Source organism: Chionomys nivalis, chromosome 5, assembly GCF_950005125.1.
Source record: "Chionomys nivalis chromosome 5, mChiNiv1.1, whole genome shotgun sequence".
Taxonomy (NCBI): Eukaryota; Metazoa; Chordata; class Mammalia; order Rodentia; family Cricetidae; genus Chionomys; species Chionomys nivalis.
The window spans coordinates 66,477,663-66,494,173 of NC_080090.1; the positions used below are offsets into that span (position 1 = coordinate 66,477,663).

General features: G+C 43.8%; 1 protein-coding gene across 10 annotated transcripts in view; it reads left to right on the forward strand.

Moving 5' to 3' along the window:
* Positions 1-16,511, forward strand: part of Cacna1e (calcium voltage-gated channel subunit alpha1 E) — a 476,043-nt gene that overhangs the window by 421,249 nt on the left and 38,283 nt on the right. For all 10 annotated transcript variants that reach the window (XM_057770437.1, XM_057770436.1, XM_057770443.1 and 7 more), the window contains 7 exons: positions 3,840-4,000; positions 4,513-4,650; positions 5,441-5,642; positions 7,520-7,684; positions 8,188-8,298; positions 12,926-13,009; positions 13,747-13,872. In XM_057770437.1, coding sequence (XP_057626420.1) covers positions 3,840-4,000; positions 4,513-4,650; positions 5,441-5,642; positions 7,520-7,684; positions 8,188-8,298; positions 12,926-13,009; positions 13,747-13,872 — 987 coding nt within the window. The remainder of the gene's footprint in view (positions 1-3,839; positions 4,001-4,512; positions 4,651-5,440; positions 5,643-7,519; positions 7,685-8,187; positions 8,299-12,925; positions 13,010-13,746; positions 13,873-16,511) is intronic.

A 16,511-nucleotide genomic window follows, 5' to 3' on the forward strand; every position in this document is an offset into this window, starting at 1 on the left:
CCTGAGGTCACCACTCCCTGCATTCCATTTCTTAACCCATTTATCTCCTTGAACTAAGGATTTAGCTCCACTTCACTCCCTGATGCTCTTTTTTTCTCCTCAAAATTGACATTTTGTAATTTTCCCTGATCAACCTGCACCTTTTCAATAAGTCTTGATTAGATTTACCACTAAAAACCACACAACAGAGTCTGTACTAGGCTGTTTTGAGATTTTCTTCTGCCAGTGGACTTAATTCAAGTCTTCACTTTAGCCTCAGGAAGACTCTTTGGACAAAGGTAAAAAGACAGCCACTTGCTTCACCCAAATATCACAAGAACGATCTCTAGGCAACATATTAAAATTCTTCTCCTCTGAAACCTCTTGAGCTCCCAACAGTTCAAATAACTCTTACCACCTCTGTCTTCCATGCTCCTACTTGTATGGCCCATTAAGCAATGCCTAAGCATCCATTGCTTTCAATAACCCTAAGTACCAAAGTCCAAATTCCTCCAAACAAACACATGGTCCAGCCTATCACAGCAATACCCAAGTCCCTGGTATCAGTTTATGTCTTAGGATTTTTATTGCTGTGAAGAAACACCATAACCATGGCAAGTCTTACAAAGAAAACATTTAATTGGGGTGTGAGGTTCAGTCCTTTATCATTGTGACGGGGAACATGATTGCATGCAGGCAGACATGGTGCTGAAATTGAAAGTACTACATCTTGCAGGCAACAGGAAGTCAACTGACTGTCACACTGAGGGAATCCTGAGCATAGGAAACCTCAAAGCCCACCCTCCAGTGACACACTGCCTCCAACAGGGCCACCCCTCCTAATAATGCCATGCCCTTTGGGGCTATTTACCTTTCAACCACTACAGCTGTTTTCTTCAGTTATGATTTTAGAAAAGTATCATCTTACACAAATAGTTCATATTTTTGAGGTACAAATAGGTAACTTAAGGACACATAGTCTATTTATGGCAGAAGCAGAAAAGAAATGGGAAAGTGAGTTATCCTGAATAAGCTTTTCCATGGTCTGGCTAAAAACTGGGATCTTATCTATACAATCCCCTCACCCTATTGCCCAGTACCCTTCCTGCCTCTCAGGGCTCACTTCCCATTCAAGCTTGGCATCCTAATTGAGCTCACCTCCCTCCTCTTTCCTCTCCATATATTGTGGTTAATAGAGTCTGAAGCTCCATAGGAGAAAAGCCCCGTGCCTGGCCGCATTTCCTGAATTCCTGAGGATTATCAGCCCCCAGTCCAGGTCCTCACAGTCCTGTTCTTTCAGTCCAGGTCACACAGCCAGTAGAGCAACCCTCAGCACCAGCACCTAACTCCATCCTTCTGGGGGTACACCAGGATGCTTCCTGGGAAACAGATTTCATTGCCCACTTGCAGCACCCCAGAACCTAGCACAGGGCTTCTCCAAGAGTGGCTGGTGGCCACCCACCTCTGAACCTTTCAAAAGCTTCCTAAAATGGGCATGCTCTGTCCACATAAGCAGCACAGAGCCAGACTATCTGGGAGAGGAGTCTGAACTCTGGCTTCAAAATCTGGTTAGCAGGTGACTCTCAAACAATAGAGCAGGACCTGGTCACCATGGAAAAGAACCTACATGAGTGCCAAGTCTAGCTCAAAGATTTGAGATATATGACCAAATATCTCCAAGATATGGAGAACAGATTATTTAGTCTTAGAATTTCTTTCACCCAGAAACTGGAGATTCATGTAACATATAATTGTAGTATAGACAAGTGTAGACCACCTCGATGGGTTACTTTGTCTAGAGTTTGTAACCCGCCTGGCTGGTCAGTTATTCCAGGGTCACGGAGAGGCACCACCTGAAAGACATAGGCTGATAAGAGGAAGAAGGCTAGGCATATTTGTCGAAGCCTCCTTTTATTAGAGTCATGGTTACAGCTTATATAGCCCCTGGATGAGGAGCTTGGGGGGCTGGGGCACGGGATCTTGCCACGTGGTCCACGTCTGTCATATAGGCCAAGGGGTTACAATCAGTCAGATCATGATTCCTTGGTCAGGAAGTCACAAGGTGACACACCTAGTTGTCTAGATAGTCTGGAATGTGAGGCAGGTTCCGTTAACAGATAGCTCTCTATTAACAGTTAATTTGGGTGTGGGATAGGCTTTGTCAATAAGACTATTCTCAATACAATTGAGAAGTGAAGCCCTCTGCAAAAACTCCTCACGGCGGTGCTTCCTGTAAATTTTGGGGGGACACGGCTCCTGACATACAAGAGAGCTGATATGAGTGGTCCCTAGCCCAGAACCCCTGGTGTGTCTAGGCCTGCCTCCCATGCCTGCTGTAGAAGGCAAAGTTTCCCCTGTTTGTCCCAATTCCCATCCTTTCCCAAGTTCTCCTAATTGATCATGTATGTCACCTGCCCCAACTACAACCCACACCCCTCCTGGTCTCAGATCATCACTTCTTTCTATCCTATGATCAGCATAGAGGAGGCAGAACAGAGTAGGGAGCAGATGGGAGGGGATGGGAAGGGATGGGAAGGTGAAAGGCTACTTCTGAAAGGCTTCAGACTAGATATGCCATGTTTTTGTCTCAGGCTCAGCACACACTGTGTGGAATCCCAGGGGAGCAACTCATTCTTCAAAGGAAGTGGCTCCCAGCCTCTTTCCTCCCTGGCTCTTCTCCTTCCCCTCCTGGATCTGGACCTTCTACTGTGGCAACTCCTCCTGGCCACCCTCCCTCCAGCCAGTCATTGGCTTAGGCCTATCAATCACCACCCCTGTGTGTCCCATACCCAAGCTGTCTGGGGCTCCAAATATTGTGATGAGATTAGTCCATACCTCAAGAAAGTGGCCTCAGACTTCATTAATTCTGTGAAATTGGGGAGTGGTTCCTCTCTTTGCAGTATGTAAACCTGAGAAAGATGTAGGTGGTTCTGATCCCACAGACTGCGTGTCACTCACGCTCTCTTCAGTGCCACACTCGAATGAATCCAGCCAAACTTCACCCAGCACCGTGAGGAAGCAACTGCACAAATGCAGTACCCCATGAGCTACAGCAGAAAACCTAGAAAATAACCTAAACAATGGTTTAAAATATCCCTAACTGTCATAGAACTCCTCATGTTCTCTGGAGACTCTCTGTTTTTTTTTAATTTTTTTTTTTTTTGAGATTCTGTTTTTGTATTGAAACAGAAACCCCACTCTGTACACACAGCCTCACCTGCAAAACAAACAGACCTCAGTCCTTCCTGCAGGTTTGTTGACCTTCCTCCTGAACGCAGCCAGCTTTCAGCTAGAGGGCAGCGGCATGACGGGGTAGAGTCAGATACAGTCAGAGCGAATATATGAACTTAATGGTGAAATATGGAAATGAACAAAGACAACACCATGTGGTTGCCCTTTGATCCATTTAGAAAGAGCCAGGTGAAGATGGTTCATAATCACTGTGTAAGTAAATCTGTGAATGTCACCAAAAGATTCAAGGTCAGCAACAAGCTGTTCAGCGAGTCGAATGGTCTAAGTGATCTTCAAGATGCCATCTAGCATTACATTTACGGGTTTCATGTTCAGTGCCTACAGAAACACCACAAAACCCCTCCATTACTTTTATCATCTTGTGTAAGCGTCAGGCTTTTACATTTACTTGATGACTTAGAGATGATGTCTGCTTCCCAGGCCGGGTTCTTGCCACCACGACCAGCTAGGAAGATAGCTTCCCACCCCATGAGTATCACTGCTTAGTGGCTGAGAGCTCCTGGGACAGCTTCTCAGACTGCTTGGTGGTGGCGTGGCTCTACCTCAGCTCTGGGCGTAGGAGTGTTTTGTCACAGGGATGACACGAGAGCCTTCGCTGCTGTCCACAGGCTGTGTTTGACTGTGTGGTGACCTCCCTGAAGAACGTCTTCAACATACTCATTGTCTACAAACTCTTCATGTTTATCTTTGCTGTCATCGCCGTCCAGCTGTTCAAAGGGAAGTTCTTCTATTGCACCGACAGCTCGAAGGACACAGAGAAGGAGTGCATGTAAGAGCTGCTTCCATATACCTCTCACTGTGCCAAGAGTGTCCTGGCAAGTCCCTCTCCACCTCCCACGGTGGATTAGGTCTCCATTCTCTCCAAACTCCATTCCCCTTCCCATAGAATGATAAACCAGAAAGAATAAAACAAACATCTGTTGAGCTCCTTTTCTCATATCAGATATAGTAAGAGACACTATGCCCGGACCCTTAAGTTTTAAGTCTTTCTAACGACCTACTGAGAGAAGCTTTATTTACATTTTATAAGTATAGAAGATGATAATCAAAAATTAGGTTGTCCACAGTTACACAGGCAACTCATGATATCAGGATTCATCCTGTATCTGTTGGGCACCAAGTACCATTTTTATTCCATGCCAGTGCCTGCCCTAATACAACTTGCCCTCCCTTTTCTGTGATAGTCATTGTTAACCTAACATTCTTAAAGTTTGTAACAATGTTTGACTGTTCCACACACTATACTTAAGAAGCCCTATTTCATTTCTCTTCTGCTTTCAGAGGCAACTATGTAGATCATGAGAAAAATAAGATGGAGGTAAAGGGCCGGGAATGGAAGCGTCATGAGTTCCACTACGACAACATCATCTGGGCCCTGCTGACCCTCTTCACTGTCTCCACAGGGGAAGGGTGGCCTCAGTGAGTGAGGGGGTAGGCGGGGTATAATATGTGTCTTGCAGGCTGCGATGGGACTGTGTGGGTGCCTTGCAAAGCTGATTCAAGATGAACACGGCTAACCCTTTGTTATTGTACCAGGCAAAGTAAGTGGTTATGAGTGGGTGAGAAAGGGAGAAAAGAGGAAAAAGAAAAACCCTTCAGACAGAGATGGAGACAGGGTAGGCAAAGTCAGGGAAATATCTGAAACTCTGTTTTCATCAACCTTCGAGTTGGAGTTCTTTGACTTACAGAACAAATGGATTTCCACAACGTTTTACCCCCTCAGAAAAATCCCTCAGGGCTGTTTTAAGCAAGTCTGTCCTTAAGGTTGGCTCTGCACTTGAGAGCCTAAAGATGCAGGGATCTTGCAGATCCTAGAGATGCTACATAAGACCAGACCTCTTTTTAAAGAATGCAGCTTCTTATGCTGTCCATAGTGGGAAGCTAATTTTTTTTCAAAGACTTAGCAATTAGTAAGACACCACTAGTTGGCAGTAGAAAATCAAATGGCACCAGAAGTCTCTTGGTATTGAACATGACAACCTAAATGATAAGAGGGTATCATTCCATTGTTTAGGAGCTGAATGCAGATAGCAAGTGGGCTAGAAAAGGCAGTGGTACTTTTTCTTTACCAAATTTAGTGATGGCCACCTGAAATCAGTGGAGGAATGGAAAAAGTCGGAGAAGACATAGCAAGCACAAGAGGGGCCACACCTCCTAAAAAGCCAAGACTGCCACCCACCATCTGTACCCTCTCTCTTGGTCCCCTCAGGGTCCTGCAGCATTCTGTAGACGTGACAGAGGAAGACAGAGGCCCAAGCCGCAGCAACCGCATGGAGATGTCCATCTTTTATGTGGTCTACTTTGTGGTGTTCCCTTTCTTCTTTGTCAATATCTTCGTAGCTCTCATCATCATCACCTTCCAGGAGCAAGGGGATAAGATGATGGAGGAGTGTAGCCTGGAAAAGAACGAGGTAACCTGGGGGAGACTGTAGTAAGGGGCAGGAGTGGGAGTTTTAGGAAAGAATCAGGACATCATGCTTAAAGAGAAAGTTCACGTTTTCCTAACTTTACAATAGCAGTAGAGTGAGAAGAGGGGAAGTCACCAGTGGGAGGCACAGAGGGCATGCAGTCGTGGATCTGGGACTCACTGGGTAAGAGCACTTTTGCCACAAGTACAAGCGTCCCACATAAAAAGCTGGACAATCCCCAGTGTCCACTTAAAAAGCTGGGTATGGGGCTGGGGCACCTCAATGACTACAGGTCCCTGCTGCCAAGCCTGATGCCGTGAGTTCAGTCCCCAGGAGCAACGTGATAAAAGGAAAGCACCAACTCCCACAAGCTGTCCTCTGACCTTTACATGTGCATCATGATGGGCACACGTGTGTGCGTGCACACACTCTGTGTTTTAAAAAGCTGGGCATGCCTGTATGTGCCTGTAACCCCAATAGGGAATCACAGACAGGTAAATCATGAGAGCTTGCTGGCTGGGTAGCTTAACCTTAATGGTGAGCTTCTGGTTTCATGAAAGGTTCTGGTTCAAGGCAACGATGCAATAGGAAAAGATGGCCCATCTCCTTCTCTGACCACCACATGTGTGTGCCCAGGCATGCTCCCCTGCACATCCACATGCATTTACATCACACACAGACAAGACACAAACTAGTATACAAAGAAAAGATAAGCATGCAATCTCCACCCTTATGTGTGATAGTCTGGAAGAAAAGGACATGCACCGCAGTTACAACAGGAAGACGTTCGCTCGCTTACCTCCCTGACTCTCATGGCATCTGGGTTTCTAATGACTGGGAATATGTTCTCCTCTAGCACATGCATAGGTTTGGAACATGATAGGGTGTAGCCGCCTCGACGGGTTACTCTGTCTAGGGTTTGTAACCCGCCTGGCTGGCCAGTTATTCCAGGGTCACGGAGAGGCACCACCTGAAAGGCAAGGGCTGATGAGAGAAAGGAGGCTCTGCTTATGTTGTCAAAGCCTCCGTTTATTAGGGTCATGGTTACAGCTTATATAGCCCCTGGATGGGGAGCTTGGGGGGCTGGGGCATGGGGTCTTGCTACGTGGTCCACGCTCATCACGCCCGTCACGTAGTCCGAGAGGTTACGATGAGTCAGGTCACGATTCCTTGGTCGGGAAGTCACAAGGTGACACACCTAGTTGTCTAGATAGTTTGGAATGTAAGGCAGGTTCCCTTAACAGAGGCTCTCTATTAACAGTTAATTTGGGTGTGAGATAGGGTGTGAGATAGGCTTGCTCAATAAGACTATTCTCAATACAATTGGAAAGTGAAGCCCTCTGCAAAAGCTCCTCGCAGCGGTGCTTCCTGTAAATTTTGGGGGGACACGGCTCCTGACAATAGGGTTTTATGGTTGACTTTGTTGTTGGTTTAATAATGGAGCTGAGCTGGAAACAGTTATAGATTATAAGGGGAGTGCATAAGCAGATACGGTTTAGACAGTTCCAATATAAAAATCCAAATGTTTAAAAATGCAAAACCTTTTGACTGATATGATATAGAAAGTATAAAATTCTATACCATGAAACTTTGTTTCATACACAAGATTAATAAAATATTACATAAATTATCCTTAGGCTATGTGGGCAGGGCACATGGGAAATATTAATTTTGTGCTTAGCAGAGCATCATGTCTTCAAAGTATCTCATTACATTTATGTAAATGGTAAAGCCTCAGAAACAAATCTCTGATATCACAAATCACTCTAGTCCCACACATTTCAGATAAGGGAGTCCTAGGCAGTAGATAAGTCATCTTAAGAAAGTTCATGCAGGGTTTAGGGGCATTGAGCTGATTCTAATAACTTGACTTTCTGCAGCGGGCATGCATTGACTTCGCCATTAGTGCCAAACCCCTCACCCGCTACATGCCGCAGAACAGACACACCTTCCAGTACCGCGTCTGGCACTTTGTGGTTTCTCCATCCTTTGAGTATACCATCATGGCCATGATCGCCTTGAACACTGTCGTGCTGATGATGAAGGTGAGAAGTGACTGTATGTGTTTCCTGTGACTGTGAAATCACTCTGCCTTCCTCGCCTGTCACCTTTACCTGCTCTTCCCTCATGGAGTCTCTTCGATTTTACCAAGTTCAACAGCCCAGTCCCTGGGTTCCAGGGTAGGGCTGAGGTCATCGAATGAAAGGCAGAGTAACAGAGTAGCAGTTAGGGGCTTTCAGGAACAAAAGTGTCAGGAGGGTGCACCTTCGACCAGGGTGCACCATGTCCTTCAGAGATCATGGAATCTAAAAGAGGGCTGAAGACAGTGTGAGCTTGATTATATTTAATGCTAAGTACAAAACACCTAACTCTGTAAAGTGCACTGTCCTGGCTACCTTTAGCCAGGACATGAAGGTGGCTTTGCTATTAAGGTGCCCCGAGTTAGACATAGTTGAGAGATGACTAGAAGTGGCATTTATATCCCACCATATACGCATGTGCCTTAAGGCTTTGACTCTATTGTTCTCTTTCTTCTCTTTCCTGGCAGTACTATTCTGCTCCTTGCACCTATGAACTTGCCCTAAAGTACCTGAACATTGCCTTCACCATGGTGTTCTCCCTGGAATGTGTCCTAAAGGTCATCGCTTTTGGCTTCCTGGTATGTCTGTTCCGGCATCAGGCTTCTCTTCCTTTGGGGTACATGGAGGTTACTGCTCTTCACCCTCTTGCCTGCCTAATAGTGAGCTCAGTTTACTCCACAAACAGGCTGCCGTGTAAGTAGAGTAGGAGAAAAGGGAAAGAGAATCACCTCCTCATCCCCATCTAACCAGCAGCCCTGGTCCTACTGAACTCTGTCAACAGTAGAGTGGCCATCTTTGAATTTTATTAGCACTATAATTGATGTATAAAGAAAGAAAACACTACTTAGATTAATAAGCCTTGAGCGATTATTTACTGATTAGATAGATTTTATGATTTGAATGGGAAAATATCTTTCATAGCCTCAAACCAGCAAATAATAGTTTTTTCTTTTTTAAATTTATTTTTTCACATACCAATCCCAGTTCCTCTCCCCCGCCCTTCCTGCTCTCCCCACCTTCCCCTCACCCCACCCCCAATCTGTTCCTCAGAGAAGGTAAGGCCTCCCATAGGGAGTCAACAAATTCTGTCATATTACCAAGCTGAGACAGGACCAAGGTCCTCCCCCTCCTGTCTAGGCTGAGCAAGGTTTCTCTTCATAGGAAAAGGCTCCGAAAAGCCTGATCCATTCATGAGGGATTGCTCCTGGACCTACTGCCAGTAGCCCCACAAATTGTCCAAGCCACCTACTGTCACTTGCTTTCTGGAGACTAGATTGGTCTTTTGCAGGTTTCCTGGTTGTCTGTTAGTGAGCTCTCACTAATTCAGGTCAGCTTTTTCTGCGGGTTTCCCCATCCTGGTCTTGACCCCTTTGCTCCTCCCTCTCTTCCATAGGACTCCGGGAGCTCTGATACAATCAAATAATCATTTTTAACCTATTAGCCTCCTGCCCCCTAAGTAGCCTGAAGAGTAACTTTTGCCAATTAAAATAAGTTTATTATTATTTACATTTACAATGTTCAATTACTTTTAGGGAGTGTGGGGGTCAGGGACGTTTCTGGAATTGGATTTGTGAGGGATTGCAATGAGTTTTTCTGGCGTGAACTCCCTTTTTACTTCTCCTCACAACTGGCAATTATAATCGTTTGTTCTCAAGAATGTTAACAAAACCTGGCCTTTGCTGCTACATCCTATAAACAAAGCCAGTCCCTCCCTCTCTTCCTGCTGGCTTCAGGGCCTGCTGAGAGCTCAGCAGGGTGCAGATAAGCCCACTTGACAGCTGCTTCACACTTATTTAGGGTGTGAGCTACCCTTTTAAGTTGAAGTGTATACCAGACCTGACCGTTTTCCTAACAAGAAGGGAAAACTTTGCTGCAAATCAGAATAAGTGCTTCTTGCTAGCAGCGGTGACGGGGACGGGGACACTGGGCCGGGCTTGATAATTGTCAGTGCTGATTGTGGAGGTTGTTTTCAGTCTCCTGGTTCTTTATACAACCATTAATTTGATTATTTTGGGTGGAGAGTTGAAAGGAACCCGTTGCAGTGGCTGAATTGTGGAATTCTTGACTCCCCTTTTGAGTGTTTTGAGACTCCAGGAAATGAGGTAAAAAGAAACTTCTACCAAACAAAAATGCCTTTACAAAACAGTCTAGACCAAGTAGGGCAAAGTGAACGAGAGAGGGGGAAGCCAGCACCACCACAGGGAAGGCTTCGCTCTGAGTCTTGGTGTTGACATCCGCTGTGACTTAAGCCCCAATTATGCGTTTAATTATGGTGAATGCTGAATACATACTTAGAGGCTTAACTAGAGGATTCGGCCTCAGGCCCTGCCTCCTTCCCTCCCTCACGCCTGTGTTTCATTCAAGGCCTGGACTCATTCACACCAGAGAAGGCACTGTTACATTGATTTGGCATTCTGATCTTTTGGAATACCCCAACATGTACTGATTGGTCAGATCTTCCCATTAACTCTGAAACAGGCATAGTAGATATTGCCATTGTCATTGTGGCCATTATCATTTTAAATGCAAAAATTGAAGTTCATAAAATGTGGGGTTTTTTTTAAAGGTTACACAATAAAATGTAGAATTAGAAAATGGGTGGAAATAAGCCACATAGTTGTGCTGCCCAGTGAATATCCTCCCAGTGCTTTACAAATTCACCTTCTCTATGTCACAACTGTATTAGCTAGGCTTCTTTGTCTCCCTCTTTGACAGATAAACTACAGCTCAGAAAAGATTAACACTATATTCAGAGTTAGATGAGGATCTGACCCCTGGGTCTGTCTCTCACTGTCTGACTCCAGAGTTCACAGTAATCTGCTTGTTTATTCAGTCGCCAGGCCACATTCCAAAATCCCCAGCAGATGCCTGAAAAGGAGGGCAGCCCGGTGTCTGTATACATGCTCTCATATACTGCTAAATGATGGGGTGATTTCTGAGAAACCCATTTATCCTTTCCTGTTGATGTGATCAAGTACAGTAGGACAAGAGCAACTGAAGGGAGACATGGTTTACCCTGGCTCACAGTTCAAGGGTCCAGAACCATCATGTACAGGAACTTGAAGCCATTGGTCACCTTACATCCACCACCAGGAAGCAAAGCACTTTCTTTCTTTATACAGTAAGGGGATCCCAGCTAAGGTGGGCGTTCCCACTCAATAACACAACCAAGATAATCCCTCAAGCATGCTCAGAAGCCCACTGCCCAGGTAATTCTAAATTCTGTCAAGCTAACACTAACATTAGCTTGTCACAACATTGTTAGGCGATCTTGCCATTTTGTGACAATCGTAGTATGTGTTTACAAACTATCATAGCTATAATATAATATAATATAATATAATATAATATAATATAATATAATATAATATATAATAATAGCTATAATATATGATATAAATTTACAAACTATAATAGCTAGCTATATCACCAGGCAGTATAATAGTATGAGACCTCCATTGTATATGTGGGGTGGCCTTAGTAGAAACATTATGAGGCCCATGACTGAACTGTGTTTTGTCCTATGAAGTTGAAGATTTTCACTTACTATCTTTTCTTTGGCATTCTACAGTTTTCCATTTAATGTTTTGGATTGTAAGTAACTAAACCCATGGGAAATGAAGCTACAGATAAAATAGAAGAGTGCTATATTGCACACAAATAGGATGCGCCGTTCTATATTGTAAGGCATCCCCAATTGGAACTGAAGGGTTCTAGTCTTCTGAAACCTAGATTGGTGAACTAAGAATTAGGAGATTCAGTCGGGTGGTGGTGGCGCATGCCTTTAATCCCAGCACTTGGGAGGCAGAGGCAGACGGATATCTGTGAGTTCGATGCCAACCTGGTCTACAAGAGCTAGTTCCAGGACAGATTCCAAAGCTACAGAGAAACCCTGTCTCGAATAACCAAGAAAGAAAATAAAAGAAAGAAAGAAAAAAAAAGAATTAGGAATTCACCTTGGGATGGGGAATAGAAATGCCTTGAAAACTGGGGACTTTTGGGACCCCACTTGGCTCCCTCATAAATGGGCTAAGTGCCCCACTAGAAAGTGAATTTATTTACAAAGTTTGAACGCATCTGCTTTTCTTTATTCTCTAGGGTACATGTGACTTTGGGATCAGATCTCCCTAAACCTTAGTTTTTAGAAACAAGAATGACAATAGCTGCCGTAGAGTCTTAAATAGGTGTACTCACTAAACAGAACCTCTCTGCATGATCCTTCACCTGTGGCATACCTTCACTCTTCTGGCCAGTCCCTCTATGCAGTACAATAGAAACATGGGGCATTTGGTACAACCTAATGTTCAGACCCACAAGAGGAACAAACAAACTAAAAGAACAGCAAGGGTCTGGAACAGATGCTAAAGATAAAGTGATGGTAGTTATGAGGGTAGGAAGGGGGGCCCTTTGGTAGTACTCCAGAAACTCTTATGGTACCTGATGCCCAGGGGCAAGACAAGTGGTCGGTCAGTCTGGAGATGTGGGTGTCCTGTTTTAAAGAATGTAGTCCAAGTTCTGTGCCATCTGAAATCAGGTGGACACAGCAGGCATTCTGAAGCATTTCTGGGTCTTTTGTTTCTCCCACATACAGTATCCAATCAATCTCCTATTTTCATAACTACTTCCCTGCTTTTTGTATTAAACTTAATCACACCTCCTTATAAGACGTACAGAAAAGCAGTGGGGTGGGGTGGGAGATGGAGTCTGCTCATCCTTCTCAGTGAAGATTCGGAGCCTGTCTGTGACTTAGAGTCCTATAGAGCCTCTTATAGCAATACAAATAATTTAGAAGTTTAAAGTTGTATGATGCTTAAGGCTTAACAGGTGTGTACTTATCCCAAATTCCCTGAGGTATATACATTATAAATGTAAAACTTTTTACTTGTCGATCAAACTCAGTAGCATGGTTGAAAAATAAATGTTTTCCAATTAAAAAAATCTTTTTTATGGGATTTTTAGTGACAGCTTTAAAAAATATGATCTTCAAATAGTTGTAGAACTGTTTTTAAAAAGAGGATTTCCCAGATTAGTAAAGGAGAAAGAGAATTCCGGGTTAGAAACAGGAAACTGAGCCCAAAGTGAGAATGAACGTATGCATGAATTGACAAGTTTTAATTCCAAGTGGCAGAGTTATGTAATAAAAGATGTCTTTTCTTTCTTCTTTTTCCATTTTCTAATGTTCACGTGACCGAATTCACTTGGCAGAACTATTTCCGAGATACCTGGAACATCTTTGACTTCATCACAGTGATTGGCAGTATCACAGAAATTATTCTGACAGACAGCAAGGTGAATGGTTCATGGGAGCCCCATATTTAAGCTGGATCCTGGAGCAGCGTTCAAAAAGGATCCTCTCCACACGGTCCATGTATAACTCACCCAGTCGAACATGGCCCCTTTGTGTTAGGAATCCACTTTCTCCTTCCTGAGCATTAGCCAAAGGATGCAAACTTTGGGGTGGTAGGGCTCATGAAGAGGCTTAGCTACATTTGCATGACTCAGATAGCAGACATCACATGGGGTAAGTGAAATAGAGGCTGTTAGAAGAGAGTAGTATGCAGTGTATGGCTAAATTCTACAAAAAGAACCAGAGTTGTCTTTGACCTCAGCATTGTTAGACCTGAAATGTTTCTCTAAGTTAGCTCTTCCTAAAGACTGTGTCTCCGAGAGCTTTATTGTAATTACTGAATACCAGAAGCCATTGTGTGCTAGGGGATTACCAGCTCTGCTCTTTCAGCATCGAAGTGCAGACTTCAGTTCATTTGGCAGAGGCTAGGGAAGCCAGTTTTCCTCCCCTGTGTCCTGGGGTACCCCTGTACCCATCTACCTAGGAGTCGAGAGGCTGGACTGGGGGTCTTAGAGAGAGACGCCCTGGGTGCTTCTCAGCTGGAGCTGGGTTAACCACAAAAGATAGACTGCCATCTATTTTGTGATCTGAATAAGGAATAAATGTGAAAATACCAGTGCTTAGATCTTCCTAAATGAGCATATTGTCACTAATTACATGTTTCCTTTTGGTCCACCAGCTGGTGAACACCAGTGGCTTCAATATGAGCTTTCTGAAGCTCTTCCGAGCTGCGCGCCTCATAAAGCTTTTGCGTCAGGGCTACACCATTCGCATCTTACTGTGGACCTTTGTGCAGTCCTTTAAGGTAAGCGGCTCGCAGAGGGTAGGACACCACCAGACAACATGGCGGCAGCATCCTCACCCCAGTTCCTTCCCCTGTGAGCTCATAAACTTCAAGTTTATTAGAAGCATAAATACAATAGTTCTCATATAGCATAGGCTGAACAGTGTTCAATTCATTTCTACATTATAGAATCTTATTCTAAAAACCAATATATTACTTTGACTTTGTAACTTGGGCCTTTTCTCTCAGCACTGAGACAGGGGTATGCTTTTTGAAGTGTGTGCTATCCTTGGGTATTCTAGATTGCCCTGAACAATCCTGTCTATCCATATATTCAATCTATGTGGCCTTACAGTGACCCAAGCCAGCATAATTGCACAATCTTAAACTCCAACCTTTAGAATTATGAGACAAAACAAGCCTCTTTACTTCATACAATTTTTTTGTTTTGTTTGAGATAGGGTTTCTCTGTGTAAGCCCTCGCTGCCCAGGAACTAGTTCCGTATACCAGACTGGCCTTGAACTCATAGAGATCTTCCTGCTTCTGCCTCCCAAGTGCTGGGATTGAAGGTGTGCACCACCACAGCCCAGCACTTCATACAAAATTTTAATCAGTAAAGATATGCTAGCATGATGTTGAATAGGTAATCAATGTATAAAGACATGGGTGCGTATTTTCACTCTAAAATATTAATAAAAATGTAAGTATAAAAATTAGTATTTTGAAGATAACATTACTTTTATATGTTTCTGAAGATTTACTTATTTTATTGGGGTTTTATTGGGGGTATGGGTTTTCTTACAACATCTGTTTTGGGTCTAGAGCTTGCTATGTAATTCAGCTGGTTTTGAACATGTAATCCTCCAGACTGTGCATATTGAGTTCTTGGATTAAAAGGGCATCACACTAAAAACAAAACACCTAGGCCGGCCTCCCATTGTCAGATGTTGTCAGTGTTTGCATTTCATGGGAGAGTTTTTTCAGAGAACTTTTTCTACTTGTACTTTTTAAAAAGATTCATGTGCAATCCTCCCGCCTTCACCTAGGCATCTCCTGAACTACTGAATGTATGGTGTGCTGCTGGCACACACATGATTATTTCTCTTAAACATTCTCATGGGATTATGTATAAGTCTAGGTACATAAAAGTTAGCTAAAAGTTGGTGCCTGACAACTACTCAGTGGTAGCAATAGTCAAGAAAGGTGTTCAACAAATAACACACATTAGATGTCTTTGGGGTATTCCAAGGCTTGGGTGCATTTCTTTTCTTGTAAACAAAGTTTTAATTAATAAATTAAAAAAAATGATAAAATAAAGTGGCTCAAAGGTGACAAACCATAAATTTACCACATTGTCTTCCTTCTTATATATTTAATTAGAGTACAGGCACTAAAATCATGGTATGTCATCACTTGGAAAGGGAGTTTGTCCCAATTTTTCCTTATTGATTTACTTCCTTATTTGAATCATTAGAGTTGAGATGGGAGACCAGTTCTAAGGATGTTCAGGCTCCAAGGTATAGCCTGGTCTTTTCTACCCTATCAAGAGCCAATTGTTTGCCAGGATTACTGCCACAGAGGCCTTACCTCAGTGAACTCTAGTTTGCCAGAGTTAGATGACAAAGGAGAAATTTAAAACCTTAAGGATCTGTCCTCTGAGTCTCAGGTGAGTTCATATTTAGGATTAGAAAGACCAGCTGCTTTTAAAGCTGTTTTTATTTATTTTTTTTTTTTACTTTAAGAGGACTACCCATCAAGCTTCAGTTGTTAGCGAGTCTAAGAAATGCGTGTCATCCTGTCATGTGTTCAGTCACTCAGTCTCTACGACAGCGTGTCCTATTCAAGTTAAAGGAAGTAAAGGAAGCGGTGTCAAAAGCTGACAGTCCAATGGGTGGCGTATTTAGTGGGTACGGCAGAAATGGGAAGGCAGGTGAATCTGAAGCCCAGCGGTGCTGTGTTACAGATGGATGTTTCCTTTTGGGGACTGCTCTGGGATATAGGACAAAAGCAGACTGCTTAACAACAAAATGAAAAGGCCACTTAAGCAAATACAAAGAGAGAGAGATGCCCAATGTAAAACTCTGGCATTGCGTTTACCTACTCAGACCCAACTGTGAGCTTCATCCAGTTCTGTCTCAGGCCCTGTTCAGAACTTCATCCTTCCCTTCTCTTCATTTTCTGTTAAGATGTACATTTGTAACAAGAAAGGAGAAAGGGGCTAGGAGATGGCCCTGGATTTAAAGCACCCACTTCTCTTGGACCCAGGTTTCAATCCTAGCAATCACATGGGGTGGCTCACAACTACCTTAACTCCGGCCCCAGGGGATCCAACATCCTCCGGCCTTCACAGGCACCTGCACATATATGGTGCATATAAACTTATGCAGGCACACATATATACACATAAATAAAATAACAAATAGTCTTTTAAAAGAAGGGAGAACCGATGGACTCTGGTTTTCTCTCTAAAGCTGAGAGTAGGAAGATGATCTGGGCCTGGAGGCTTTGGGTGGAGAAGGTAGAACACAGCCAAGTCGAATGGGTAGAAGAGGGCAGCCCTCCAGACCCTACCCCCTATGCCAATCCTCGTGAAAAGGCAGCGATTCCTTTCCTGGGATCTTGAGAGTCAGCACTTTATGGCAGAGAGGTCTCCCCGTCA